This window comes from Mytilus edulis, chromosome 10, assembly GCF_963676685.1.
Source record: "Mytilus edulis chromosome 10, xbMytEdul2.2, whole genome shotgun sequence".
Lineage (NCBI taxonomy): Eukaryota > Metazoa > Mollusca > Bivalvia > Mytilida > Mytilidae > Mytilus > Mytilus edulis.
This window is the reverse complement of record NC_092353.1, coordinates 56,597,087-56,624,969: the sequence shown is the minus strand read 5'-3', so window position 1 is coordinate 56,624,969 and position 27,883 is coordinate 56,597,087. Positions and strand designations below refer to the sequence as shown.

The window sequence follows — 27,883 nt, the reverse complement described above, 5'->3', positions numbered from 1 at the left end:
ACAGCTAAATTTTGACTGGTTATACCTATGAAAGCTAAAGAGTGATCATTTATACCTATAATAGCTAAACTGTAACTGTTCATACCTGTAACAGCTAAGGAGTGATCATTTATACCTATAACAGCTAAAGTGTGACTGCTCATACCAGTATAACAGCTAAAGTGTATTTATTAATACCTATAACAGCTAAAGTGGGACTGGTTATACCTATGACAGCTAACATGTGAATGTTCATACATATAACAGCTGATGGGTGACTCCACACTTATTTTTAAAAATGTATGTGTCCCTGTTCTTACCTATAACAGCTAAAGTGTGACTGTTCATTATTTGAGCAAGGAGAAAATGAATCAAAGCCAAGATCTCATCTCTGTTTTTCCCCAGAATGTTTTGAATAGAGGTCAGGTCCAAATCTATGTGTTCAAGTATAAACATTGGAACATCACCTTGTTGTATGGTAGGTTTTATTGTCTGACATGCTGCCTGGAATGAAAAGAAAACACAATCTGTACAAAATGTTAATATCAAGCCCTTTGGTAGATAAAATATACATTTATTGAAACTAAGTCATTTTTAGAATTTCATGTTAACATAAATATCTTGTTTTGTTAATATTTGGAAATAATAATGTTTTTTCTATAATGTATCATCTCATTTGAATAGACAAAATAGTTAATAGAAAAATTAGTGGTCAGAAACACTAAACACAAATCTTTTCTTAAACACTTTTTTTATGATTTTGTTAAGAAAAAATGTTAATAATGTGAATCCTTGAGTATTCCAATAATAATAAAGCTACATATATCTGCATGTAGTTTTTCCTAAATTCCTAAGAATTTAACCCAAATTCCTGTTCATCCTTTAAAAATGACAATAATAAATCTATACATTAATAACTGAATTTACAGTAGATATTTAAAAAGGTCACCTCACATTGAACATGTATATCATGTTTCAAGTTGGTGCTTCATTATAAACTACATGTCACCTGGTATAAGACAAACAGACAGAAAAAAAACAAATGGATGAACAGACCAGAAAACTTAGTGCTCCTTTCTCTCATAAGTAGGGCATTAAAAGTATATTATCAAATCCTACATAAAATTTCAACTGCTTCATTCTTGTTTAAGTTAAATAGGAATTATAACACTCATGTTTGACTTATTCATGCTTTTACTTTACCTGTTCATTCACGTTAGCACCTATATACATTGACATGTGGGTTAACAGTCTAAGAACAGCACATGAAGCTCTGTTTAACTTTCTTTCTGGTGCTCTTAATGGACCAAGTCTTGCTGCTGGGCCTAAAACATGACCTTTTTCAGTTCTGTCGACACTGAAAAAATATAAAAATTTGTAAGTCAATCTTACTATTGTATCAATGTATAAGACATTTAAAAAAATACATTATCTTCAATTTGGTGCATGTTTTTTTATCACTTTGTTTTTGATCAATTTTCAAAGTTATTGTCAGCTAAATTGACACTTTTGTTAGGAAATAATTTGTCACATGTTTACACAATCTTCAATCTATCAAAATAATAAAATTATAATACTAGTGAAAAATATGCAGGTAGTTCTTATCATATGTTGTACGATGGCATGTTACATATACACTTACCCTGCATCTAGTTCATTCCCAGGTCTAAGGTTGTATCCTTGGCCACCAATCTCTCTTCCACACTCTTTACAGACACCAACATAAGCTGGGTTGCCACACTAAAATGTACATTTAAAAACATTTGAACACAGACTTATTCAGAAGGGATAAAGTTACGATACTGTTGTCGCGTCATTAAAGATGGCATATTTTGGTATTAATATTGATTCCCTCATATGGTCTCTGCATTGGAACAGATTCTGACTTCTTTAAAACAGAGTTTTACTGTACGTATAACTGTGTGTTTGTTTTTTCTACTTTGGCTAGAGGTATAGGGGGAGGGTTGAGAACTCCCTAAACATGTTTAACCCTGCAATATATTTGCGCCTGTCCCAAGTCAGGAGCCTCTGGCCTTTGTTAGTCTTGTATGATTTTTTTTTTTTCATTTATATGTTTAGGATGTGTCTTTCTATGCTGTGCTGTTACATTTGTCGCAGATAAGGGTGAATTAAAAATGCCGCCGCTTGACCACTATCCCTATGTCAAGCTTTCTGCGACAAAAGACACAGGCTTGACAAAAAATCAAATCATATGATTGGGTAGGTCCACTGATTTAGACATACCTAATTTGTGTAAAATTATAAAAAGAAATATCTTAGTTAAGAAAATATATAATCTAAATATTACAATGTACTTACATTTCCTATGATGTAAGGGTGACCATTAGGACATCCTAAAATTAAAGAAAAAATAAATAAGCAATCCGCCTACTCAAAAAATATACATGTATTAACAAAATCAGCATTCTTAACGAATAAATAAAAAAAAAACAGACTTGACATCTCAATTATTAAACATTCTGTGTTTTTAGAATAAATTAATTTGGCTTGCTTAATATTTATAAGATTTTGACAAAAATGTTTTACTTTGACCCTTTGACAAAATTATAAAAAATTTCAAAAAACTTATACCACACATTTCAAATCTATTAGATCCATATACCAGTTAAACTATTTTTTGTCAAAGAAAAGCTTAATATTTCCTTAACAATAGCACATGATTAAAATATCAGCTGATGTTTACAGAGTTGTCTCCCTGTAGTGTTATGTACCACCTTGCATTCCCCTTCCCTATCAATGCTGTTGATTTGATCAAACTAGTGGTGTGTGGTGATATTTTCCGCACAGTTTAGATTAATCAGAAATCCTTGTTTACGGTAACCAAATAAAATAAAACTTACTGTAAAACACTGGATTTTCATTCACATTACCCCTTCTAGCTGCTAGAACTGCTTCTTTTATCTCTAAAAGTTCATCTTGAGGCATTGTGGGTAAATATGAGGACTGGAAAGGAAATTTAAATCATACATTTTTCATTGTTTGCGGACACTAATAGAGGGAAGATTTATCCTCATCAAATAATTTATTGAAAACCAAATAAAACTGCACAAAGGCTCCTGATTATTTTAGAATTAACGGATACTTAGACTACTATTCATAGCAGTCAAGTTGAAGAGATATTTTTATAATGTTTTACAGACACTTCCAGCTATCACATAATTTAGGCTTTTTGAATCTGTGTCAAAGTTGCTTCAAGTATGTCTGTCATAGTAACAATCCAGTTTGAAGACTATTTTGTTTTCATGGAATTGTATATAAAATAATTACCATATTTTCAACACATTGAACACTTCAATTTCGAACTTTCGATTTGTTAGATCATTATATATTGACATAAATAAAAAACACTAATAAAACAAGAATGTGTCCCCAGTACACGGATGCCCCATCCGCACTATCATTTTCTATGTTCAGTGGACCGTGAAAATGGGGGAAAATCTCTAAACTGGCATTAAAATTAGAAAGATCATATCATAGGAAACAGGTACTAAGTTTCAAGTTGATTTGACTTCAACTTCATCAAAAACTACCTCCACCAAAAACTTTAACCTGAGGCGGGACAGATGGATGGACGAACGGACAAGAAAACATAATGCCCATAAATGGGGCTTAAAAAAGTTTAGCCATACTGAAGATATCTGTAGAAACTGAAACCAGTATTGAAGATACTTACAACCATTTTCTGAGGTTTGCGAGCAATATTTATCAATGGTGTCAGCAGGGTGTGTTTCCCTGGAATTTCTGTAATCAATACAAAACAGTGTGCAAGAAGACAGGATATATTCTGCTCGGCCAGAGGCATTCTGGGTACAATGTTTCCTGGCAATCTCCATATAGCATTCTGTAATATTCTTTGTGGAAATTCTTTGTGTCTAATTAGATCATGGTTCATTATGAATTCACCTAGGAATTCTTTGCCCTAAAAAGAAAAAAACATATATTTACATGCATCATAAAGGGAACTTATACAGACTCTCTAAAAACTTAGTTAGAGTTCAAAGCCAATTTTTGTTAAAACCATGCATAAAGTACTGTAAATTCAGACATTTTTCTGATGTTTTTGTAAACAAAAAAAATAAAATGTGATATGTTTGTCAAAGGTACTAAGGCATAAAAACTGCAGTTCAAATTATAATACTATTATTATACTATTACAGCAGAACCTGAAAGTGTATGAACCAACAGTGGCATCTCCATGGGGAGGGGGAGGGGAGGGGTCTTAGAGGTTTTTTGTTCTATAATCCATGCATTTTAATGGTTACATACATGTATATTTGGAACCCCCCTTTCTCCTGGGTTGGAACCCCACTTTTAAAAATGACTGGATCCGCTGCTGATCAATCCCTCATGTGTGTCATTTATCAACAATCAAAAAATAAAATCCAAGAGCAGTGGTAAATAATTCCAATCAACACACTGTCTGCTACTAACCTTGTCTGTGAATTTTTGTGGTTGCCCTCCATATACGTTATTCATAGAAATCTCTCTGTGTAAAGCTAACAGCAGCTTTATTCTGGTTTGCCATTCTTCCTTGGGTCTCTGAAAAATTACAACATATCTTTAAATTTCCACAACAGTGAACAAATCATATACTGAACTTCTTTTTCAAGTAGTAACATGAAAATGAGGTCAATGTCAATAGATATATGACAGACGGAAACTTCATAAGTTAAGGCATTTTAAAAAAGTATGAAGCATCCAGGTCTTCCACCTTCTAAAAGAAAAAGCTTTTAAATATTTAGCTAAGGCAGCTGCCGCCACCAGATAACTATCCCTATGCTGAGCGTTCTGTGACAGAAGTAGCTGGCTGGACGACAAAAGATATATTTAGTTCTTATTTTCTTAGGAGATTTAAGAAAAATATTTACATGAAAAAACAGATGAAATAAGTAGGTTTTGAATAGGGTTTACTAAATCATAAATCGGATGCCTCCTGTAAAGAGAGTGACATGCTCTTTGCACATTAAGAACCCTTGCAACACCTCTTTGAGGGGTCCGTAGGTGGCCTGTTGCAAGGCTAAATTTCTGTCCCTATCCAATATACCCTCAATTTCCAGTGGCAGTCCAAATTTTCCCGACCATCATCCTGGTTGGCCTCTATTACAAGACCTACATATTGTATTTATTGTTTATTTGTTCCCGTCCTGAACATGCATGAAATATTAGCCACTGGACGTTAAGCAACCAACAATCAATCAATCGATCTAAATCATAAATCTGCACATATCGCATTAAATGTAGTCTGTTTTGGAGACAAAAGGCCAACATACTGCCGTCAGTTATCTAGAAATGTCTAACCAATTTGCAATATTCCACTCCAATAAATCCACAAAGTCAATAAATTTTTATAAAATTTTCTTAGTCTTGCCACAAGACTCCTGCTGATATTGGGGAGACTTTTTATTGATAATAAATTGATTTCTTATAACTATATTTGCAAAATTTGTTATAATTTTCCCTGGGAAAGATTAGTATAGATTATAGGCGTTTCTACACATTGATATCGAAAAATATCAGCAGAAAACCACATTGTGAACTTTTTTGGCGAGTGAGCGCAGAAACATGCTAAAAAGCATCACATTGTGTCGAGCGGCTAATATTTTACTATATCTATACTAAGATAACCAAATTATCTGTTTATCAATCTATTACTTGTCTCATTCTTCTCCCTAAGACAGTTTTACCCTTGATGAAATCAAGCTTGATAACCTCTTCTCAGACATTGTGACGTCGTTCATAACTTCTCCTCAGACATTGAGACGTTGCTGATAAAGTCTGCTCTTTTCTCAAAGCCATGATATGAGTATGAGAATAACTGAGCAACTGAGCAGTGTGATATAGGCACGGGGAAGGATAATAAATACCTGTAGTAGTTGCTGTAGTTTTTCAGCATCTTCATTCAATACTGTAGTAACGATGGTCTCTCTCAACTCTTTGTATTCGTCTCCAGTCACAATGTATCTGTCATGGCATTCTTCTACCTGCAGATAAATTAATTAAAAAATATTTAAAAAAATAAAATAGTTAAAGTTGGTAATTTCAATATCATTGGAAATAGATACAATCAATTATGGTGTGAAAAAATCAAAAACATTGACTACTAAATATTTTAACATTAGATATCCTTTTTTAGCCTCTAAGAAATAGTTTGGAATAGCACAGATTATTAATTAATCAATTTGTGTATTGTTTTCAAACTCTACTGTTGTTTGTGTTTTATTAATATGAAATTTAAGCATTTAATATAAACTGTGGTTCTTTTCCCAAACATGTTTTTGTTTTACACTAGTAACCATCTGGAGTCGCAGGTTTCCTGACTGGATTCTGATCAGAGTTAAGACATTGACATGCATCTGATCTGATACTGGTCTAGATTCCAACAGCATATAAACACACAGGGGGTATTGGGAGTGGGGGAGAGGGAAAAGGGTGGGGTGGTTTCAAAGTGACGTGTTTTAATCAATTTTATCAATTTTTCTATGCAGAAGCTTATCAATGATTTGTTAGCTGTTGACATTAAAATGGTTGTAGTAATGATTTAGAATCTTCAATGTTTCTTAATGATTTTAGTTCAGTTTTACCAAATTTTAATATAATTAAACAATTTTCATATACCTTTTGTAACAAGCTTTGACAACTAGTGAGCTAGTGATTTTAAAGTGTCACTTTTGAGAGTGAAACAGCTTTATTACCTTCTTTTCTTTCAACTCTGGCAGACGAACCCATCTTAGGAAGCTGGCATCACTTTTGGCCAATACTGTCTGGTAACTGTCTATACCATAACATCTACACAACTGCTTTACAAAATATCGCCTGAAAATTGAATGCTTGTTGAAATTCATAAGTGGCTTAATATATAGCTACCTGCCATACTAACAGTAGTAACAGTATGTTTTATTGTTATTAAACATTTTTATCTATCTTTTGACAGAGTAGAAATATAATTTATTATAGATCTGATGCATTGTATAGCATAGCTTACCCTCCTATCAATTTGTCTTTATATTAGTAAATGGTCAATTTGATGAGCTAATCTTTCTATTCTGTCTGCTGTGATCAAAGATCGAAATTAATCTCTTTAAGGAACAAACAATTTGAAATAGTTACTTGAGAACACTCACAATCTTTTGTTTACTATCAACATCAAATTCCTTAATTGACAGAAAAATAAAAAATATAATTAAGACCAACCTCTGACAAGATTGCACCTCTTGAAAACAAGCATGAAAACATATGGCATTGGCCTAACAATTAAAAAAAACATTGATGAAAAATTACCTTGGCCATGGTGAGCCACATTCTTCACACAACCTTGCTGCAGCATCAAACAACCTTCTGATATCGGGTTCCAATCTATTCTTCTGTCCTGTACCAAACAGATTGTAAATGTACTTGGCTACAACAGTCAGGCAAAATCTGACTTTTGAAATATGGTCAATTTTGTCTATTGTTTGTACTTCCTGCGGCGATATATTTGGTAAAGCCTCCCGTAGCATTTTGGTTACCATAGCAACTTCATCCTCTCTATTTACATATTGTTGATGTAAGGAATCCTGGAAAATAAAGTAAAACCATGTGATTGAAAAAAGATAGATCATTCTTATGAGAAATGATGCTAATCCAGACTTTTAATTGTTTTACATTTGTCATTTCAGGGCCTTTTTTAGTTAACTATGCAGTATTGGCTTTGTCCATTGTTGAAGACCATACGGTGATCTATAATTGTTAATTTCTGTGTCGATTGTTCTCTTGTGAAGAGTGGTCTCATTGGCAATCATACCACATCTTCTTTTTATATTCAAATAGTTTTTGATTAAAATTTTCACCAAACTGACCACCCAGAAGAAAAGTAGTTGTCACACTATAGTGACATTCTCACTGGAACCATTAGATATAATATAAGCAATAATAAAGAATTAAAATATGAATGCCTGTACCAAGTCAGTAATATGACAGTTGTTTTCCATTTGTTTGATGTATTTGATCTTTTGATTGGACTTTCTGTTTTTAATTTTACAAAGAGTCCGACATTTTTGTTGATTTTACTTTTTCTAATTACCTCCATACATTGTAGAATCAATTGACAAAGCTCAATCAGATGATGTGGATCTCCAGTAGTTCTGACTAATTCACTGGCATGGTTAAAGTATCTAGACAAATTCTTTTCAATTTCATTTCCACTGAAATGTATGAGAAAATAGCCTTGTTCAAATGTATAAAGTACTTCTCAAATATTACAAATATTTTTTTTAAATCAGAGCATAGGCGGATCCAGGGGGGGGGGGGGGGGGGGGGCTGGGGGGCCCGGGCCCCCCCCTTTCGTGGGAAAAATTTGGTTGATTATATAGGGAATCATTGAAGCATGACTGAGCGGGGCCCCCTTAGGTCAGTCAGCGGGCCCCCCCTTAGGAAAAGTTCTGGATCCGCCACTGCAGAGCAAAGAATATACATATGAAACAGACTTTGAAAATTCTTAAACAGAGCACAGTTATACATCACATATAGGACTGTGTTGAAGAACCATGTATGGCCATGGATGGGTTTTCTCCTTATTGGTTGGGTTGTTGTCTCTTTGACACATTCCCAGTTTCCATTCTCTATTTTATTTTTAAACATAGCAAATATTAAGTTACAATGAGTTTGACCTCCTGTACACTACACTATAGCTAGATGATGGAAATGTTTTTTCAATATTTACCTTGGTTTCTCATATTAAAGACGTTTGTTATTGAAATTAAAAACAGAAACATTTTCACAATAGGCATCTTTAACAGCAGATATATTGTGTGATTCATTCGAATTGTATATATTATAGCGATCATATGAGAGAAAAACAACACTTTTCTTTTTCTTTTTAGATGTTTGAATGCTGAAAGAACCTACATGTTACTGTTAATACAGATTGAGTGAAATTTCCAATAGTAGTTAAGACATTACCTAGTTTGCATCAACTGCTGGAGAAGGAATGACCTGACAACTGGTGTAGGGTCAATGGAGTCATCAAATATTGTCAACTCTTTCGAAACGACTCTCTCTACTTTCTTTTTCCCAACATGCCCTATGATGTAGGAAAGAAGTTTCTCTATGACTTCCTGTGATGGTGGTGTTCCTTCTGCAAAACAAAGCTGTGACACGACCTCCATAAAGAAACTGTTACATCGCCTTCTGTAGTCTTGATACTTTCTAACTTCACCACTGCAATATACATTTACAATATATGTAAAACTATCAATTAATCTTAGAAATGGGTTTATGGACTAGACCATAAAATTGTTTGCATGGAAATATAAGTGGAATTGTAAGTGAATTACAAAAAAATGCCCTTGCAGAAACTCAATTATCTCCCCTTACATGAACTGAGAATATATTCTATTATGGATGTTAGCTACTCTTGGTTTTGAATATATGTCAGATTTTGGGAATCCTCTGGTTTTATCCATGTATTGTTATTAAAAAAAAAATGCCCACTAATCCCTTCTTTTATTTTCATAATTTTTAAAAATCTTATAAAATCCTTGTTAATTAAACATAGATTTGAAATAAAAAAATTGTCAATAATAATACTGTATTAAAATCCTTGTTATTTAAACATAGATTTAAAATAAAAATATTGTCAATAATAATACTGTATTAAAACTCTAGAAGGAATCATTTCCTGACAAATTTTCAATACCTTATATCTGGAAAACAAGCACACCAATCTTTTATTTTTTTCTGCTTTTTGAGTACCTTTATTCATATACTATCAATTTAGAAATCTTTTAAAAAGCTTGTTATTTTAAATAGAGTAGCCAACCTCCTTAAGTATATCCTTAAGTAGTGTTCTACAACTATAAATTTTCATCATCATATCTGTCATGGCATTTGAGAGTACTTGAAGTAATTTGAAGTCAATTATCTCCCCCTTAACATGTTGGACAGGAATTATATTCCTTTATGCATATATCCATTATATAATGTGATTATTAGAATTGTAAACATTTTTTTAATGATACTGATGAGACAATTACCTCTTTTGAGCTTTGTTTGGATCTAGATCTTTTGGGAATTCTTTCTGACAATTAGGACATACAAAATCCTTTAAAAGGATGCAATCCTGGAAACATTTCCTGCAGATGACATGCTCACATGGCAGTCTGACAGGGGCTCCTTGTATGGGGTTTTCACATCCAACACATGTTACTTGTTGACTATAAAAAAGTAAAACTATTATAGCATTTATCGAACAAATGTTAACAGACTAATTTTATCAAAATGCCAGTTTTTGAAACCAAAATAACTGACAGATGAAACTCACTTTGGTAAACATTTATGGATTTTCTAATAACTATATCACTGTAAGTCACATGATGTCATAGTTATCACTAATCTACTAGTAATTTAATAAATAAATTTCCTTAGGAATAATTTCTTTTAAATGAAAATATCATAGCTTGTATAAAAGAAAGTTTTTTGAATTAAACATATGCAAACCTTTTTTAATAGGGAAGAAAAAGATTATTTCATTCATATAATTATAAACAATCTTGAACACAAGATTTTCTTTTCACACAATTAAAATTTCTCACCCAAAACATTGTGTAACTACGTCTTTGTTACAAGTTTTGATAAACTTTTCAACTTTTTCCAGTGACTGAACTTCTTTCATATTTGCCCCGTCTCTCAATGTCTGAAAAGCAATTAAAAAAGTATGAAACTAGTAAGGGGTATCATACATTAACTTTAGTTATTTCTTACAGTAGTACTTCAGATATTTCCTAAAATGTCGTGGTATTAGCAAAGTCTGAATACATTTTTTTTAGAAATTTAAATTCGTGGTTCCCCAGTACCCACGAAATCTGCGAAAATTGGTATCCAACAAATATTAATCAACAGTATAATATTATACTCACCACCCACAATGGCATACATCTTCTGATCTCAACTTCTTCTTTACCAGCGGTACAAACATGTTCTATAAATAGCTTCACAACAACTGCTCTAGTCCACTGATATCTACAGAAGTTATATTTGTCAAAAATAACACTTAGTAATAAGTAAATATCACTAGTAAGTATCTACGTAATTAATTTTACAATGACATTCCCCATATCAGCTAAATCAAAGCCCAAAAAGTCTTTTCTGCAAAAATTTCTAAGATGTCAAAAGTTTAAAAAAAATATAACATATATCTCCATGTGCACATTTTTAAACAATACATTTGAAAATCTGAACATGTGTTCAAATCAAGTATCAGTTCCTAATATAAAAGCTCACAACTTCAAAATCTACCTTGCATTTTCTATTCCTTTTTGACATCTCTCACCATACTGAAATTCCTTGTTTTCAATATCATGACTAAAATGTCCAAAAATTCTTTCCACAACTGGTCTATAATCACAGACTTGTCGTAACCATTTGGTTCTAGGCTCTGGTTTGTTCAATGCTTCTTTATTGGGTTCTAGGTTATTAACTAACAGATGCAACGCTAGTATATCAAGTGTCTACAAGGAAAAATAACTGTATTATTTGACAGTTGTACAATTGGGGTCTCATTGGGGGGTTCTGATCCCAGATCCTGCTTACTGTTTTGTCAGATTCCAGTATCCCGCTTACACTACATATGTAAGCAATTCTCATTTTTTTGTAATTTCCTGTTTTCATGGCACAATAATTTTACTTTCACGGGTCATGCTTACAAAAAAAAAAGCTTAGACCCTAATGAGACCCACTACAATGTATTTTAAATTCAATACACAAAGTGCAGATTCCTTATTATTGCATAGCAATATAATATTCCCTACAGAAAGTAACCAAAAGTTAGCGTGCAATAAATTCCAATATTGCACTAGTGCAATAATTCTTAAAAAATTCATGACGTCATCAACGACAAAATCTTAGTTTAAACCATTTTTTACCTTTAAATATTATATTGCTATACAATAAAAAACAAGCAAGCAAGCTCGTGCAATATAAAATTCTACTCGGGACAATATTCCCCAATATTCATGCAATAACCCTATATTGTTATTGGGACATCATCATTATTGGGATACACCTTTTCCTTGATTTTGTGGGTAAGGATGAACTTAATGTTAAATGATCCAAAAAGAGTTAATTTTCAATAGGAAATACAATGTACCAAGGAAAGCATTATTTTATCTCAACTCACGAAAATTAATTTATTCAAAGTTTTTGGTTTTACCTAGTTGGAAACTGAAAACACAATCTCGAGCACATAGTACACTATTATAACTACAAGACCACCAAGGCAGTTATAAAATTTCTGTGACAAAAGGAATGCATGTGTCGTAGTGTTAAGCATACCCCCATTAGTAAGCCAAAGCATTGGAAAATAGTTTAACATATTCAAAATGCTGTTCCTCAACAATAATGTTAACTAGTTCAGCAAAATGAATGCCTCACTTTACTCTAAATATACAAATGAACTAAAATTTAGAAAACACACAATACTGCCAAAGGCTAGAGCTTCCTGAATTGGGACAGCTGCAAAAATGTGTAGTAGTTGTATTCTACAACCTTATAACACAAATTAAGAGTTATTATTGAATGATATTATTCTTAAAATAAAAAAATCATGATTTCATACATCAAAACGCTAACAAGGCATTTAGAAATCAACAAACTTACTTTTTCCTCGTCTGTAACAAGATAAAAGTTTGACGATTCCTGCTGGAAATCTAGAATTCTCTGACTGCATCCTGGCCATATGTGTACTATGTTAGCAAAGTTCTTAAATCTCATATCATTAAGAATATAGGTCATGTGACATCCTAACAAAGAGGGTAATAATCTTCCATATTCACCTCTTACAAGATGTCTGCAGCCTGTTATCACACTTTCACATAAAAGCTGAAAAATAAATTTAGAATTGAAACAAAAAAATTACTAGTGAAATTTCAAAAGAATGTGGAGCATGAATCCCCACATTGAATAATTTTGTGATATATTTTTTGTAAGACAAGGGACCAAACATTTTGCTTATGATTCATCTCAAAGACTGAAATCAAAAGTAGAATGATAAATGGAACTTATAAGACCCCATCATACAATGTATCCTGCAACATACTGAACTTTGCCTTCCAACAGGTCTGGACAAAACTTTAAGTCAGAAAAAAGCAGTGTATTTGGATTTATACTATTTTAAAAATAGCACTTTCACAGTAAACATTTCATTTTTTTAATATTAGATAATATGTCAAATTTAATTTTCTCTCGTAGAAATTCTCTAGTCACTTATTCTATAAGCTTAACTTTGACAGCATAATTTATGTAAAGATCCAGGCCTTGACGTCATAAAATTCCAAGTACAATTATCGTACTCAAGACTTGAAATTTTTAACCAATCAAAATTCTGGATATGATTTTTCAAGAACAAAAATTTTGTACACTGGAGTACTGAGTAAAGTTAATGACTAGGAGCCCTAAAGTCACATATGTCATGGCTATATAACATAACCAAATAAAGGAAAAACACTGTTAGGCCGCAAAATTGAAGTAAAACTTTTCCCAGAACTAATGAATTGCGACTGGAACTGGTGAATGTGTCAAAGAGACAACAACCCGACCATAGAACAGACAACAGCAGAAGGCCACTAATGGGTCTTCAATGCAGCCAGAAACTCCAACACCTGGAGGCTTTCTTCAGCAGGCCCCTAAAAGATGTTTCAAAATTAAATATTTTACCTGACATTCAGAATTAGTTTGTACAGGATGAATCATGTAGACAAAGTCTCTGATGTAACATTTCAGTACTTCAAGGATGTAGGTACCTTCTACATCTGACAAAAGTTTCCCTAGTGGTAAAGACTGGAAGATTTCTGATGCTTTCACAACCACATCAAAATGGCTTTCTGTAGAATAAAAATAAAAATTCCACATTCATAGTTTTTTTCTATTTGAATTGAATTTTGAAGAAAAAAAACACCAGTGCATTCATCTGAAGTGAATTTATATTACAGTATAAAAACCACATATAATTTAAAGAAAAGGCTAACAATGGTACTCACCAATTACATAAAATTGCGGTAAAGCATTTGAGGTCCAAATTGGATTTTCTATATAGTTGTAATATTTAACTCTTCCCTTTGAAATACAGAATGTCACAGTAACTGACTTTTGGGTCCCTGAATATGAAATTTAACTGGTTTTTTTTTCAGAAAAATTACCTGTGCTTTCTTTTGTTTCAATTGATTTTCTCAAGATATCTTCAATTTGTCCAAAAATCAGCCAAGAAAATGGCATGACAGCTGGGAACGGTTTCCCATCTTTAGATGTAGTTTTAACTGCTACTTCTTGAAGTTCATGTTGTCTTGTAGGGGAAACAATCCAGGAATATTTCAATTGAGTCAGTTCAGGATTATTAAAAATGTCAACCCACATGTGGATGTGCCAACTATCGGTTGGATTATTGGTTAGAATATCCATGTTTCTGTTTGTATCTATGAAAGCAATGATTCCAGCCAATATTGGAATAACTTTAGATTCTAAGCACTGAACTGCAAATTTCCTGGAATACATATTTTGCATGATTAATATAAGATGTATTTCATAAAAAATAAGTTTTATAATAAAACTATTCATTCTGAAGGAGGAGATTAAAATCAAAGATTTAAAGTAAACTGCCTGTATTGGTAGGATAAAGAAGATGTCGTAGGGAGAAAATGTGAAGTCATTTCAGGTGCTGGTACAATGTGAAGAGGGTGGTAAAGGGTTATTTTCATGCAACATGTTTTGCCATTTTTATTCATGTGCAGCCATGAAAAAGGTTTGTTATTCACCGTCTTTCGTGAAATCGGTAAAGATAAAAATTTTAGACATTTTTAATCGTTCATTCATCAAGAAATTTTATTTTGCATTCTTCCATGCAGATACCCCCCTTTATGCTCCTCTGTGAACTGTTGCTTGGAATAAGAACTTGCTAAAACTTAAACATAGCAGTATAATATTAGGTAACTATGTTTTGTCACACTAACAAAATGCTGACTTTTAATACTGGAAGTGAAAACATTTCCATCATGTATAAACTTGCAAGCCAAACGATGAGAGAGTTGAATGTCTGGAAATCTCACAAGATCTCGCGACATGCAACATATTTCCATACAGTGTAATTTTGTGGTTTTTATAGACAATTAAATGTGGTTAATTACTTTTTCCTACTTTACTGTTAACATCTTTCTATAATTCTTAGTTTATCTTTTTCCTGACATGCTGATTATCTTTATTTTATCAAAGTGCCATTCGTTTGATCTAAGTTCTTAACATTGGTCAAAATTTCGATTATGTTTTCCTGCTTTCCTTTAAATTTCCTATTGTGACATCAAGAAAATAGTCAACCATGCCTGATGATGTCACATAGAAAGAACACATTCTTTTGCAGATCATTTGAAAGGAAGGATTGAATTTGTCTGCATATATGTCGTTTAAAAATCATTAAAGAAAATAGATCCAACCACCAAATCTTGTGCAATACAATGTTTATCCACCCTCATCAGTTAAAATTTTAAATATTCAACTCATAAGTGGATTAATATCGTATCACACTCGATTCAGTGGTAGAATCTATATTCAACAGCTTCAAAATTACTTTTCATATCAGATTTATACACATAACTAGGATATTATCATCCAGACAAATTTCCATAACACAATACACACCTGAATGTACCAGCCCTGTTGATATTCTCAGGTCTAGAGGCTTCTGTTGATAACCAGTTTGTAATTACTGCACCAAAACTTTCTTCCTTTTCTCTTAAGATACTGCTTAAATGTTTGGCTATTCCAGACATTACAGTTACCTCCCCTGTAAAACAAAAGTCAAAACATTGATCTTAAAGTTAATTAGATAATTAGACAATACAAATGTAGACCAATGTGACTTATTTATCTAAAACATTCAGTTATTTTCATGGGTACAAATTTTCATGGATTTAAGAAAACCATATTTTTGTGAAAATTTGATTTCATGGTATAGCCAAAGTGTACATACAAGCTATAAAAAAGAGAGAACTTGCAAACATACAATGAATAATGCAATTTCAACTCAAAAGAGCTATTTGTTGGGCTTAAGAGGAAATTAGAGATCAGGATTATGTTTTTCTTCAAAACTTTATATTGTGTCTTTTAAAGCAGATCCAAGCTAAAATTATCAATTTTTTCTATCTGTAGACAAAGTTTTATCTTACTATCATGGTCTGATTGTATTTTAATAATAAAATTTGTAGAGACTAAAACTATCTAACCTGCTTCATGTTTCAAGCAGTTGTGTATAATCTTCAATCGATCTATAGCTCTGGAGGAATCTGACATTGGGTCTTTAACATTACCCAAAGCTGGTTGTAAACATTTCATGATCAAATTATCAATTTTGAAATGTCTTTTGAATTTCTGTCCTTTTTCATTTGTCTTTACTTCTAACTGAATATCCATCAAATCGACTTCATCTTCGTTTGTTTCCATTCTGTCCATCATTTGTTCATTTATTCCTTCTTCTACTTCCATATCGTCCTCTGGTCTAGTTTTTGTGGAGGCCAACAAAGCACTGACTGACGTCCCATGCATGTCAGCAACAGAGGGTATATCTTCAGGAGCAGGATGGATGTCGTCAATATGCACAGAATGCCAAAGCCCACACTGTTCCAAAACAAATTCATGTCATTTATATAGTTGCAAGTGAGAATACCATAACAGATTATCATAAAATTAAAAATTCTTACTAGATATCTAGAAAATATTTTTTTCTCAAATTTCTTTGAAAATTTTGCTCTTTTTACAATACATTTACCTCACTTTGAATAATTCAAATAATACATATGATGACTATTGTCACAACCTTGAGCAGTCAGCTTGGTTTAAGTAAAACTGTCCCTGTGTTGGTTTCTGTCGCTCTCTTGTAGTTTTTTTTTCAAAGTAAATTATTAGAAAATGATTAAGTTTGGCAAATCAACAAATAAGTGACAAATTAAAACCTCATTTAACCCCTCAATGATTGGTGATGTTGGGTTGCTGTTGTTCAGTTACATTAACCCATCTCATACTAAATATCTAACCTGGAATCCAGTAAAACATCCTCCAGCAATACCAGGAAGTTGAATCAGGAATACCACATGGATGGCATACTGCCGTTCCTCTCTTACTTGTTGAAGCTCTCCCTGTACAGTGTACCTAGCACAGGCAATCAGATCGGCATTCTGGTCCCCACAATCACACTGTACTATCAATAAGCTATCAGACGTTGTTGTGTGGTCAAAAAAAGATCTGAAAATAGGAAGTAACTATCTTAAATATAACTGCTGGTGCAATCCAAAAACAGCTTTCAAAAACAGCGGTTTTTCCAAATTTCAAAGACTTGGAGGATATTGGTGCACCACAAATCAAAATGTTTAAAATTATTATTAAACAACAGGACAAGTCAATATAAGAGGTGCTGCTGTGGAGAATATATTGATGAGCCTAAATTCAACCTTATAATCCAGTTTGTCCTTGAAAGAATCAATTAGAGGTACCTTATGAGAATCAGTTTTTTAACCAATGGATTTTGCATGTTTATTTACTTTTAATCATAGTTTTTGTTAAAATTGTAGGAAATAGTATGCCTAAAATTATGGTTTTTGAAAAATCTTGTAGACAATTGCAACTAGAAATAGTTATAACGCAACAATGTTGATACATGTTTTATAGAGAGCATATAAATGTTGCAAAAGCAAATTACATACTTGATTTTTCTGCTAAACTGTTGCTCTGTATCAAAAGACTGTAGAGTCAGCAAAGTTATATTTTGTTTCAGTATGGGTATAAACCTGCACAGGACTTCAATGTCTGCTGTAGCTAATAGTTTGGAATTTGTTGTAATCTGAAAATACATAATTTGTTATTTTGATTAAACAGACAATGATTTGGAATTAGCATTCTGTGAGTATAGTATGGCAATACATAGTCCCCTAACGGTTAAAATTTACTGTTTTGGAACAAAAAAAACTTACCTTGATCTATAACAATATAACAAATATAAAGTCAATATCTTTAAGTATGAGGAAAAAAGTGATGAAAACTGATTATCTGAGTGAATTTTCTAAGTTCAAGGACCATAACTCTACACAAAATCCTCAAACCAGACAAAAAAAATCAATCTTGATCTGTACCTTGTCATGATAAAACTATATACCAATTCTCAAATCAATATCTTCAAGCATAACAAAAAAAGTGTGGGAAAACTGATATGCTGGACTGACAGATGGACAGGCAGACAGACTGAATGCAAACCTAAAGTCCCCTTCGACTTCGTTGGTAGGGGACTAATAAAACAGGACTTAGTGATGAAAATAAAAATCTCAAAATCATACCTGCCAACTTTCACGATTTAGGCGTGTACTACACGATTTTGACCCTTTGTCACGATTGCACGATCGTGTTCCTGAAAAACCCTCTAAAACACGATTTGATGAAAATCTACACGAAAAATATTGTTGTTCCCGATTTTGAACTGTGTCCAATGGAGGAAAATCGTGTTCAGCCAATCAAATTGTGTGTTTCTCATGATCAAATTAATCAGCCAATCAAAAACGTTTTCTCTCAAGATTATTTTAACATGCTAGATATTGAACTTGTGTTGTATTCCTCTGTTTGTTGGTCAGAATTGTAAAAACGTGAACATGGCAAATGATTTTTCAACTGCAAGGAGGTTCTTACACAGAATAAGAATAAAAGCATGGCTGATTGACAAACTTCAATGATGCAGTACTACCATGAATATAATAAATAGTAGTTTATTCACTAATTTATTGACATTACATGTACACTTGCTGTAACATAATTTCATTTATGTATTCAATCATTTAAAGTATAATGTACTATTCATTATTTTTCACATGGACCCCCTCCCCCCCCCCCCCCACATCAACATGAGAAATCCCTTAAATGAAGGACTACCCTTAGTCAAGGGGTCACTCTTGTAAAAAATAAAATAGAAAAATGTAGATTTATTAACTTAAAAATGGGAAGTTCTGACATTATATTTGGAACAGCTTTTCCAAATGAAGAGTCCTATTATTTTGAATAATAAAGAAGATATAAGACCAAGAACATACCAAAATTCTTGGACATGTGTTGACCATATAATACCAGATAGATCATAAGATGTATAGTTCTTTGGGAAAAGTTTCTTCAAATAATATGAATGTGTGCTCATTTGTACTTAAAAAGTGGTTTTTAATGTCCTAACATTGAGGGGGGATCCCTATGTGTTGTTCCCAACCTGATAAAGGTCCTTCTTTGTGTATAATTTTAAATTGGAAAAGTCAACAACTATTTAGTATTCTTACACATGAAAATAATTCCTGGTCTTACAGCTACAAGTTCATATTTTACTAGAATCATGCAAATAAACTTTAAAAAAAAGGGATGTAAGCTCATCTTACAAATCATGCAAATATGACACTTTTTCTAGACTACAAAACAGCACGCGCAAAATAGTTGTCGCAAAGAATTTTAAACTTTGAAATTGTTGTCGCGCGCTAAAACCCCCATGGGCATTTTCAAAAGTTGGCAGGTATGCAAAATTGAGTTGGCTTCAAAATCAATCAAAACCTTCAACAGCTATTTTATAAAAAATGTAGCGCCCAATGAAGCAGCTAAAATTTAACTTCATTGACAAATGTATTAGAGATAAAAATTGGTTTTGAAACTTTCAGATGATTGAACTATATATAAAGGTATATCATACAGTGAGATAGTCAATATTTTCTGGTAAAAGTACCTTACCTGCACATGAATATTATGTTTCTGTTGTTGTACAATCTTATACTGGAGGTAATCTGCCAAACTTTCATGGTGTTGTTCTAAAAAGTAGGTCTTAAAAATCTCTCCATGTTTGTCACCTAGCTGAAAAACTGCTGCAGGGGTTGCACACCACAATAATATTGATTGAGCTTCTCTAAGTATCTATAAATAATAAAGTGTAGTTTATAATGAAAGAGAATTTCATCAAAAAATTTGATTAAATTCTAGTTTTCTTAAGATGTCTTTTTTAGAATTTTCTTACTTTCAGCCTTTCTTTATATCTTTTTTTGTTAAGGAAAACAGCTGTACATGACAAATGAAAAGCAGGTCAAGCCTTATTCTATATGTTCCACAAAGATGATCTTCTACAAATGTACATATTTGCCAGTCCTCTTTTCTTATTAAGGTAGTTGTTATTTGTCCGTGAGGAAATTTGATAAAGCATGCCATTTTAAACAGAAATTTACAGTTTGTTCTTATATTGTGTGGAGCACTCACAAACATATTTAACCCATTCCTATTTATTTTGTGACTGTTTAAAACCAGGGTCCTGTAATTCAGTGGAAGTCATCAGTTACTGTCTGTCATATTTATTTTTTTATAATAAAACCAACTGTTATTTTTTTTGTATTACCTGTTTCAAATTCTATCATATGATTCATATCAAGGACTTCTATAGCTGCATATGCTTTTGCTTTATTGTTGGAGTCCATACTGTGAAGTTATTTGGACTTTGTCCAATAGTCTCATTGGCACTCATATCATAAAATAATTGTTGCCTTAGCACAAAGAGTATGAATATCTAACCTCATCTTCAATCTGTGATATAGCTTCATCATTACATCTTTTCTCTTGACAGACATGTAGTATAATGGCAGCACAAGTGTCAGCATGGTAACCCATAAAAGCATCTCCTATCTTTCTTATGTCCTTCCTAAAATCAAAACAAGCAGAAGATTTTCTCAAAAAGAAAAAAACATTAATAATGTTTTGGTCTTAATTTTGGCCCAAAAATATTTGGACTGCTTTTTTGCACATGTAAATTTGTATCATTCCCTTGGATAAATTCATAGCCAAGGCTGTTGCTTAAAACAATTATCATTTGTAATGAAAAAAAAATTAAATGAGCAAATCAAAATTGACAATAGCATAAATCTGATAAAAGCAGAATTTTAATGAGTTACTCTCATGTGAAAGAAAATCATGTTTAAATGGTAACTTGATGATGTGGTTTTGACAAATTCTACATATATGCAAATATATAGGAAACTTGTACTATGGTGAATGTTAAAATTAATGGATCACCAATGCCTATGAATTTCATGACAACTAGTTCAAACAAATAATATTGTCTCCATAGTAAAGCAGATTTATAAAGCAAGAATGTTTCCATAGTACACAGATGCCCCATCCGCACTATCATTTTCTATGTTCAATGGACCGTGAAAATATCTTTAATTTGGCATTAAAATTAGAAAGATTATGTCAATGGAACATGTGTACTAAGTTTCAAGTTGGACTTCAACTTCATCAAAAACTACCTTGACCAAAAACTTTAACCTGGGACAAATGGATGAACGGACGAACGAACAGATGAATGGACGCACAGAGCAGATAACATAATGCCCATAAATGGGGCATAATAAAACTTTGACTTACTTGTCTCTCATATTTCTCATGTATGCAGGAACTTTAACCTCACAAAAATGTTGTGCCCATGCCTGAAGTTTGTCTGCTAATTCAAGCTGTGCTGGTGTCAGCATGTTCTTCAGTGACAAGAAATGTTTTTCAAGTCGATTAATCAATGGTATGGGAAATTTATCATACACAATCTGTTTCTCTGCAACTACTATCAATCTGTAAAAATAAATACAAATTTAATAAATTAAACTAAGGCTTCACTTTTAAAACCAAAAAGAATAAAGGAACAAATAGCCTGAATGCCAGTTCTTTCCATTCATTTTTAAATGTGTTTGAGCTTTTGATTTTGCTATTTGATAAGTGACTTTTTGTTTTTGACTTTTCCTTGTTTTTTTTTCATTTTACTTTTTATTATTTTCATCCCTATCAGGAATGTTTTAATAATGCTAAGAAGATTTTTATAAAGTAAACTTACCCTCAAAACCAGAAATGGACAATTTTGCTCAATGTTTTTAAATATTCTAGGGCCATAACTCCTGAATAGTATCAGCAACAATTAATTGACCCTAACCTGTTTTTACAACCTAATGTAGTACTTTTTAGTTACAGCAAAGCAAAAATTTTATTTAACAATTAATAAAGGGGAGACAACTTGATACATGTGAAATTTTGTCACATTTTTTAGAGTTCAACCTGATTAATGACAGAAATTCTATTTTTCAGCATGATCAATTCTGATTTTTTTTCTGTATGGAAAGGTCTTTAAATTCATACCTGTTTATATTCTTGATAACTGGGAAAACTACTGATAACTTCCCTTTTCAATTTACCTGAATGTCTTATGTACTCTGCATTTAACTCTATGTGAACCAAGTCCTAAATCTACATATCTTTCTCCTCCAAACAAAACGTAATACTGAAATTAAAAAGTTCAGATAATGCAATATAAATAAATGGACAATTTATTATCTTTCAGATAAATTATACTTTTCAACACATTCATTTTTGAAATTCAATACATATAAGTATTGGATTTATTTTTGCTTATTTCTATGTTTATACTTAATCATCACAGTGGACAATGTGAATATATAACTTTTTGACAAAATCCACTAATCTGTGACCCATATTAAATGTATAGCCATGTCCCAATTCATGCCTCTACTTATGTCATAGCATTGCACAAAGACATGCTTTTTTCAGACTGAAAATGATTTCATTACACAAAAGCTATTGGATGTTTTCCTAATTGAAATTTTATTTCTACATAAATTAAAAAATTTCATGAATAACTACTAAAAGTATACCCATTGACTTGATATATAAATAGGGCTTACCTGGTTGAGAGCATCATATAGACTTTCATATAGGTTTTCAAGATTCAACAAAATGACAGTGCTACCAGTTTCCATACATACTTTTATTCTGTTTATGTTTCTGCAAACCTGAGAAAAAAAAATATTAACGTATAAAACTCATGATGAAAAAATGTTATGTGTAATTCATGAAAATAACCTTTACATCACACACATGACAAAAATAAATAATTTCTGACTTTTTATTATCATAAAAATTCTGAACAATCAATTCTGAATTACTAATTTATGGTATGCTATATTGAGAGGTCATTTTCATACCTGTGTATATTCCTGATCACTGGGAAAACTACTTCCAAAGATAACAACAGCATTGTCCATAGTGAAGATTTTCTGTTGTAGAACAGTCAGTGCTCCATAATTCTCTGTCAACAGTAACAGGTATCTACTCTCACTGAAATATATTGAAACTTCTATCAACAAGAATGTGTCCATAGTACATGGATGCCCAATCACACTATCACTTTCTATGTTCAGTGGACTGTGAAATTGTGGTCAAAATTCTAATTTTGAAATAAAATTAGAAATATCGCATCATAAGGAACATGTGTACTAAGTTTCAAGACTTCAACTTCATCAAAAACTACCTTGACTAAAAACTTTAACCTGAAGCAGGACAGACTGACACACAAACGAACGGACGCACTGACCAGAAAACATAATGACTAAAAATGGGGCATAAAAAAGTTTAAGAAAACTCATGTTGAAAATCTTAGACAAATATTTTTAAAACAAGAATGTGTCCAAAGTACACGGATGCCCAATCGCACTATCATTTTCCATGTTCAATGGACCGTGAAAATGGGTAAAAAATATAATTAGGCATTAAAATCAAAAAGATCATATCATAGGGAACATTTGTACTAAGTTTCAAGTTGATTGGACTCCATTCAACTTCATCAAAAACTACCTTGACCAAAAACTTTAACCTGAAGCGGGACAGACGGACGGACGAACGAACGAACGGACGGACGAACGAACAAACAGACGGACGGACGAACGGACGCACAGACCAGAAAACATAATGCCCCTCTACTATCGTAGGTGGGGCATAAAAATTGAACTTTTGTTGACATATAGGTATTATTACCTCCCTTGGTTGTACTGACCTATTGGATTTGTTATCTCCCTTATCTCCAGTTAGACAGGCCTGTATCATTCCTGATGAAGTACAATCTGGGTCTTCTTCTCTCTTCTATAAAAAGAAATATTTAGAATCAATGTTAGTATTAATTAACTGTTAACACAGATATATATCTCGCCTTTTTGAAATTTTTACAGTGCAATGCAAATGATGAAATTAAAATGGCAATACTTTTTACATGTCAACTACGCTAAACATTTCAAGACAAAAAACTTGATATGGGATTAAATATTCTTTATTGATATGAGACCTGCTAATGCTAGTTCGCTTTTTCAGAATCTAAAGGCCTATGGGTAAACTCATTGATCGTACACCAAAATGAAAATAACATTACGTCATTGGTTGAATTTCTATTGTTTATGTTTTGGTGTACGCTTTTGCAAATATAACGCAGAATGCATTTAATTCTGAAACGGTGAATTCAACTGCATACCAAATATCATTGACATAACACTAGAAGTTCCCATTATACTGGCATACTCACAAACTAATAGTGAGGCATGCTGCCACCATGATGGAAACAGCATGCCTCAGTCTCTCTTTTTCAACTTAAGAAGGAAGGGCAATAAGTCGGCTAGGCTTATTTGAGGTAAATTCAGACCACTATTGCATTATATAAGGTTAATTTCTGGCACATTTTTTTTTTTATCCTAGACCCATAAGAATAGGGCATAAAACAAGAATGTGTCCCAAGTAAACGGGTGCCCCATCCGCATTATCATTTTCTATGTTCAGTGGACCGTGAAAATGGGAGAAAATCTCTAATTTGGCATTAAAATTAAAGAACATGTGTACTAAGTTTCAAGTTGATAGGACTTCAACTAAAAACTACCTTGACTAAAAACTTAAACCTCAAGCAGGACAAACGGGTGTACGAACTAACAACACAATACATACCTGTTCAGTCTTGTCAACTAAATGTGACAGACTATTATAGAAGATTTCAACTGGTTTCACATCTTCTAGTCCTCCAAAATTCCTCAAAATACAATGTTCAAGTTGAGGCCATGTTGGTTTCTTTCTTGAGGCTGACACAAAGGCATACAGCATCTTCAGCAAACTGTAACAGATGTTATAAGTTTTACAGAAGAGACTCTCTTTCACAAACAGTTTAAATTTTCTTTTTCATAATTGTGAGGTAATACGTATTTTCTTTTTTACAAGATTGCCAAATAATATTTTTAGGAAAATTTTTAGAAATTTTTTTATTTTGTTTTTGTGCATTAGCTGTTGTATCTTGTTTTTTTAAGGATGTGTTTCATTTTTCCTTTGAAACACTGCATACCTAACCTTACATAAATTAACTGCATATTCCTGTTTTAATTCTATTTATAGCTAATTCAAGAATAAGCATATTTAATTAATTTGCGAACCAATTTGCAATTCAACAACCTAAAACAGAATTAATTATATAGTGTTGAATCTAGATTATCATTATAGCCATATAGTTACTTCCATATGACTTTTATGCATAAGCATCACTTGACAAAGCGAAGTGTGTTTTCAAATTTTACCTGTAAAAATCTCTCAGTCCAAAGAATTCTCTCATTTTTGTTGAAGCTTCTTTAAACAGATCTAAATAAGAGTCAGCCATTAGTGGTATCATGGGTCGGATTAGTTTCAAGACCTTCTTACTGGTTGAGCAGATTCCTCTGAAAATAGTAAAATTCATGGATGATTATGTTTTCTTTTACAGTGAAACCTTTAACCAGTAAATACCAAACTTTCGTTTAAATTCAAGACATAATAATTCAAGCTTTTATAAAATTTTAAGATTTTTTAGTTTGATGTGTTATGTTGTGTTTCTGCTGTTTCTCATTAATTTCATCACTTCTTTCTTTGACATGATTGCATTGATTTCCCTTTTAAGTCAAAAATTAATACGACATATCCCTTCTTCTTTGTCATAAACAAGAATGTGTCCCCAGTACACAGATGCCCCATCCGTACTATCATTTTCTATGTTCAGTGGATCGTGAAAGTGGGGTAAAATCTCTAATTTGGCATTAAAATAAGAAAGATCATATCATAGGGAACATGTGTATTAAGTTTCAAGTTGATTGGACTTCAACTTTATCAAAAACTACCTCGACCAAAAACTTTAACCTGAAGCGGGACAGACGGACGGACAAATGAACAAACAGACGGGCGCACAGACCAGAAAACATAATGCCCATAAATTGGGCATAGTAAATGGGGCATAAAAATTACTTACTCAGCACTTTCTGTAAGTTCTTTGACATCTGGAACCTCTCTTTGTACCAGGATACCCCTGTTCATCTTGGCAGGGTCTAAAGCCCAGTTGGATATACCAATAAAAGCAACCTGCAAATAATAAGCTTATGGCGGTTTCTAACATTTGCAATTATAGATTATTTGTTTCAATTTTTTTCTTTAATTGTATTGGTTCTTATCTTAAAATCATAAAACAGTTTTCAACTGCCAACTGAAGTAACTTTACTTTGTGTAATTAAATAAATAGATTCCTACCTTTTTATATTTTTCTGGTTCTTCATCATCAGGACAACCATCTTCTAGCAAAGGATGTAAGGTCTGTAAAACAAATGAATGGTAAAAAATATGCACTGTGGCTTATTATAATTAACCAGAAGGTTTCTTCTTTACCATCAGCTAACATTGTTTCTTCAAGAATTTTTTTTTAGAAAATATTCATAATGTAATATTCAAAACCTATATAAAAATATACATAAATTTTTTTTTAGAAAATATTCATAATGTAATATTCAAAACCTATATAAAAATATACATACATTTTTTTTTAGAAAATATTCATAATGTAATATTCAAAACCTATATAAAAATATACATAAAATTGAGAATGGAAATGGGGAATGTGTCAAAAAGAAAATAACCCGACCAAATAACAGACAACAGCAGAAGATAATCAACAGGTCTTCAAAACAGCTAGAAAATGTGGCACCTGGAGGAGAGCTTCAGGTGGATCTTAAACAAAAATGTGTACTAATTCAGTGACATAAAACCTGAATAAAAATACACATGTATACATCATTCACATACAGATTTTTGCAAAGTAGTCAACCAACATTTTTATCGTTTTCTTTTATTATAGCTTTAAATCACATGATAACTTATATCTGTACCTTCAGTGGCATCCTAGGAGAATCCTCAGCCAGACCAATTTCATCAAGTACCACAATAGACACAAATCTGTCTAAATTTTTATCTTTCTGATAGGCTGCACACTGTCTGAATGTTCCTACAATACCCTCTGGTACTGATAGAGGACTGCACTGGAAGGACACCATCTGAACCTAAGATAAAGACAAATTGTGTATCATTTTAAATCTAATGTTTGGCACTTTCAGGCTTACTTGACCTACCTTTTGTGCCTTTTGTACTGAAAGGTAAAATGAAAGAAAGTGCCATTTTCCAATTATTTAAGGATTAAAACTAGAGGCTCTAAAGAGCCTGTGTCGCTCACCTTGGTCAATGTGAATATTAAACAAAGGAAGCAGATGGATTCATGACAAAATTGTGTTTTGGTGATGGTGATGTGTTTGTACATCTTAATTTACTAAACAGTCTTGCTGCTTACAATTATCTCTATCTATAATGAACTTGGCCCAGTAGTTTCAGTGGAAAATGTTAATAAAAATTTACAAATTTTATGAAAATTGTTAAAAATTGACTAAAAAGGACAATAACTCCTTAGGGGGTCAATTGACCATTTCGGTCATGTTTGACTTAAATTTGTAAATCTTACTTTGCTGAACATTATTGCTGTTTATCTGTATCTATAATAATATTCAAGATAATAGCCAAAAACAGCAAAATTTCCTTAAAATTACCGATTCAGGGGCAGCAACCTAACAACAGGTTATCCGATTCATATGAAAATTTCAGGGCAGATAGATCTTCACCTGATAAACAATTTAAACTCATGTCAGATTTGCTCTAAATGCTT

The 27,883-nt window shown here is 32.3% G+C and overlaps 1 protein-coding gene across 1 annotated transcript in view; it reads right to left on the bottom strand.

Moving 5' to 3' along the window:
• The window catches only part of LOC139492848 (E3 ubiquitin-protein ligase rnf213-alpha-like), a 111,177-nt gene that overhangs the window by 13,164 nt on the left and 70,130 nt on the right, over nt 1-27,883 (bottom strand). Inside the window, exons 46-80 of the mRNA XM_071280998.1 lie at nt 27,060-27,230; nt 26,428-26,490; nt 26,153-26,262; nt 25,452-25,589; nt 24,835-24,997; nt 23,903-23,988; nt 23,055-23,187; nt 22,755-22,862; nt 22,248-22,333; nt 21,436-21,633; nt 20,584-20,710; nt 19,759-19,938; nt 17,715-17,851; nt 17,049-17,256; nt 16,242-16,632; nt 15,658-15,802; nt 14,169-14,509; nt 13,687-13,853; nt 12,631-12,852; nt 11,272-11,483; nt 10,893-10,995; nt 10,569-10,669; nt 10,011-10,190; nt 8,938-9,195; nt 8,060-8,180; nt 7,279-7,553; nt 6,693-6,813; nt 5,865-5,981; nt 4,432-4,539; nt 3,674-3,919; nt 2,841-2,943; nt 2,299-2,333; nt 1,622-1,719; nt 1,183-1,336; nt 300-483 (exon numbers count right to left, since the gene is read on the bottom strand). Coding sequence (XP_071137099.1) covers nt 300-483; nt 1,183-1,336; nt 1,622-1,719; nt 2,299-2,333; nt 2,841-2,943; nt 3,674-3,919; nt 4,432-4,539; nt 5,865-5,981; nt 6,693-6,813; nt 7,279-7,553; nt 8,060-8,180; nt 8,938-9,195; nt 10,011-10,190; nt 10,569-10,669; nt 10,893-10,995; nt 11,272-11,483; nt 12,631-12,852; nt 13,687-13,853; nt 14,169-14,509; nt 15,658-15,802; nt 16,242-16,632; nt 17,049-17,256; nt 17,715-17,851; nt 19,759-19,938; nt 20,584-20,710; nt 21,436-21,633; nt 22,248-22,333; nt 22,755-22,862; nt 23,055-23,187; nt 23,903-23,988; nt 24,835-24,997; nt 25,452-25,589; nt 26,153-26,262; nt 26,428-26,490; nt 27,060-27,230 — 5,590 coding nt within the window. The remainder of the gene's footprint in view (nt 1-299; nt 484-1,182; nt 1,337-1,621; nt 1,720-2,298; nt 2,334-2,840; nt 2,944-3,673; nt 3,920-4,431; nt 4,540-5,864; nt 5,982-6,692; nt 6,814-7,278; nt 7,554-8,059; nt 8,181-8,937; nt 9,196-10,010; nt 10,191-10,568; nt 10,670-10,892; nt 10,996-11,271; nt 11,484-12,630; nt 12,853-13,686; nt 13,854-14,168; nt 14,510-15,657; nt 15,803-16,241; nt 16,633-17,048; nt 17,257-17,714; nt 17,852-19,758; nt 19,939-20,583; nt 20,711-21,435; nt 21,634-22,247; nt 22,334-22,754; nt 22,863-23,054; nt 23,188-23,902; nt 23,989-24,834; nt 24,998-25,451; nt 25,590-26,152; nt 26,263-26,427; nt 26,491-27,059; nt 27,231-27,883) is intronic.